Below are 2,509 nucleotides of genomic sequence, written 5' to 3' on the forward strand. Positions count from 1 at the left end.
TGGGCACCAAAGCCAGCTCAGGTCGGGTCACTGCTGCACTTGCACTGCTTCTTGTAAGGCTTGTCCTCCATTGGTTCAGGTGGTTCCTGCTGTAGTAATTCCTGTTAACATGCAATCAAATCATGGGTTACAACAATTTAAAGGTATTTCCATTACAATCTCCACCCCTGGCCCCTTTGGGCAAGTTTATAGGGTTTAACATTGCAATGAACTCCTCCCCGTGCTCCTAGCCTGGATAGCAACAAGGGGTTCCTGCTCTGTCATGGGCTTATCCATGGCCACACGCTTTGAGGTGCTCCAGCAGGACCTCATGCACAGCCACTGATGCTTCAGTGTGTACCTGCTGCAGCACGGACTTATCCACAGCCACACATGCTTCGAGGTGTACCTTCTCCAGCGTGGACTTATTCTTGGGCCACAATCCCTTCAGAGGTATACCTGCTGCGGCACAGACATAACCATGGCCACAGACGCTTTGAGATGTACCTGCTCTGGCATGGGCTTATCCACAGCCACAGATGCTTCAGGCTGTCCTGCTCCCGCGTGGACTCAGGTCACAGTCCCTCCGACTCGAGTTCACACTGGAATTCCAGCCTGTCCATGAAGCATGTTCTTCTTTTCCACATTTACAAACCTGTTTTTTTTTTTTCACTTGCTCTCTCCTTCCTGCACTCTCTGTTTTTGCATTTACCTGTCTGAACCATGCTGGAACAGCACTCCTTCTGTTTTGGGTGTTGCATAAAATGGCTCAGTATCATCTCAGCAGCCCTCTATGTATCAAGTGTTACTTGGATAGTCTTAGGGGATATGTGAAGATGGAACGAGGACCTGGAGGTGTCAGCATCTCTCTTAAAATGTTCCTTTCTAGTTGAGGGTGAGATGCATGACCAGGGTTGTAAGGAAAAGCCGTGCTACTGAGTGGTTACATGACAAGATGAGGAAAAAGGAATTAATCTTAGAAATTGCAAGCTAGCTCATATTGTTGCTGTGAGCGAGGATCACAGAGCTGGCACTTCTGCACTTGCAAGGAACAGCAGATTATTTTGTGCGTAGCAAAGGCCTGGCTAGACATGCCTGAATTGGGAATGAGTCCATCAGTGTCACTGATGCTGTATATAACTGAAGGACTCGTGCTGTGAGATAACCTTTAGCTCGCGTTCTCTCTCAGTTAACATCAGCAGGACCAGAAGGCAGTGATAAAAGCAGACCCGGACAGAAGGGAGCACCACGCTCGCCGCAGCCCCGGGGCTGCTCTGCGTGCTGTTGTGCTCCCCTAGGTGTGGGGTTCGGCACTCGAGCACGCATCCAGACAGATGGCTTTTGGAGCACTTTGTAAACGTCAGTTCAGTAGTCTTGTATTTACAGTCTAAGAACTGACAAGCTTTCACACATATGGTTCCCTCAAAAAGGCTCGATGTCGACTCTAACCTGTGGAAGGCTGTTCTGGGCTTTTTTTTTAATCCAGCCCACAGGCATTCATAAAATGCCAGTGAGGGAGGGGGAGCTGGAATAAGCAGCTTTCCAAGTTGTGAAGCAAAATCAGCTTAACTTAAAGAAATGAGATGAGGAAAGGGAGGAATCTGTCTTTGTGTGTATAATACAGACTCAGTGTGGCTGGGCTATGCTTATTTCTTACCGGGAATCTGTGAAAGCTGTATAAACTACCATGCCTGATCTCAGACTGCTGATAGCCCTGAATTCCGGGGGAATAATTGATTCAGCACTTCTCATTAGTATGCTGCTCATTTTCGCATGAGGCCTAATTGTGTTTACTTCCACAAAGCTGCATCAACACAAAAAGCTTGTTTATTATTTTTGAGGAAGATGGGGGATTGCAGTGGATTGTTCTAAGGGGATTTTGTATGAAATGGTGGCATTTAGGCATCTTGTAAGATTGGTGAGAGATGCTGCACAAGCTTGAAATTAATCAGTTGCAAAGCTTCAGTGTGGACTTCTCCTACACCCCCACCCCCCCACCTGCCCCCAAAACTGGACTTACAGGAGTCCAAAACCAAATTATATTGATGTTTGGGGGATTTGCTGTTCTGAGACTGATTCTCATATCACAGACCCTAAGGTTTCATCCTACCCTAAGGCTTTGATGTTCTATCTTACTTTCTACATCTTGGCTTTAAGATGAAATAAAACTGCAGGCAAGTAACAGCTGGAGATTTTGTGAGATAAGCCTTGGTGCAGGGCACTGTGTCCTCACCCACTTTCATAGCCACTTGACACCTTGGGGGCGCCCCTGTGCCCCCCCCCCTTTTCTTAGCCACTCGACATAAAGCAACTTACCCATGTTTCTCTGAGAGAAAGAGAAATTCCTTCTGTGTTTTTTTTTTTTTCTTTTTTTTTGGCTCTTAATCTCAGAAGTTATCATATGAAAGAATTTGTGCTATGTCAACAAATATCTTGTTTAAAAGAGAGCGAGAATTTTTTTGCTTTCCATAGTTCGCATATTCATAGTTGGCTAGAATATTAGTTTGTTGAATTTGTGTGACTTATTGTG

At 45.8% G+C, this 2,509-nt stretch overlaps 1 protein-coding gene across 1 annotated transcript in view; it reads right to left on the bottom strand.

Annotated features, from left to right (window-relative positions):
- The window catches only part of CCDC174 (coiled-coil domain containing 174), an 18,430-nt gene extending 16,684 nt beyond the window's left edge, over positions 1-1,746 (bottom strand). The window contains 1 exon segment of the mRNA XM_019473427.1: positions 1,637-1,746. Within this exon segment, the coding sequence (XP_019328972.1) occupies positions 1,637-1,746 (110 nt within the window).
- Between the last annotated feature and the right edge of the window lie 763 nt (positions 1,747-2,509).

The sequence above is a fragment of the Aptenodytes forsteri genome, unplaced genomic scaffold, assembly GCF_000699145.1.
Source record: "Aptenodytes forsteri isolate BGI_AS27 unplaced genomic scaffold, ASM69914v1 Scaffold53, whole genome shotgun sequence".
Classification (NCBI taxonomy): domain Eukaryota; kingdom Metazoa; phylum Chordata; class Aves; order Sphenisciformes; family Spheniscidae; genus Aptenodytes; species Aptenodytes forsteri.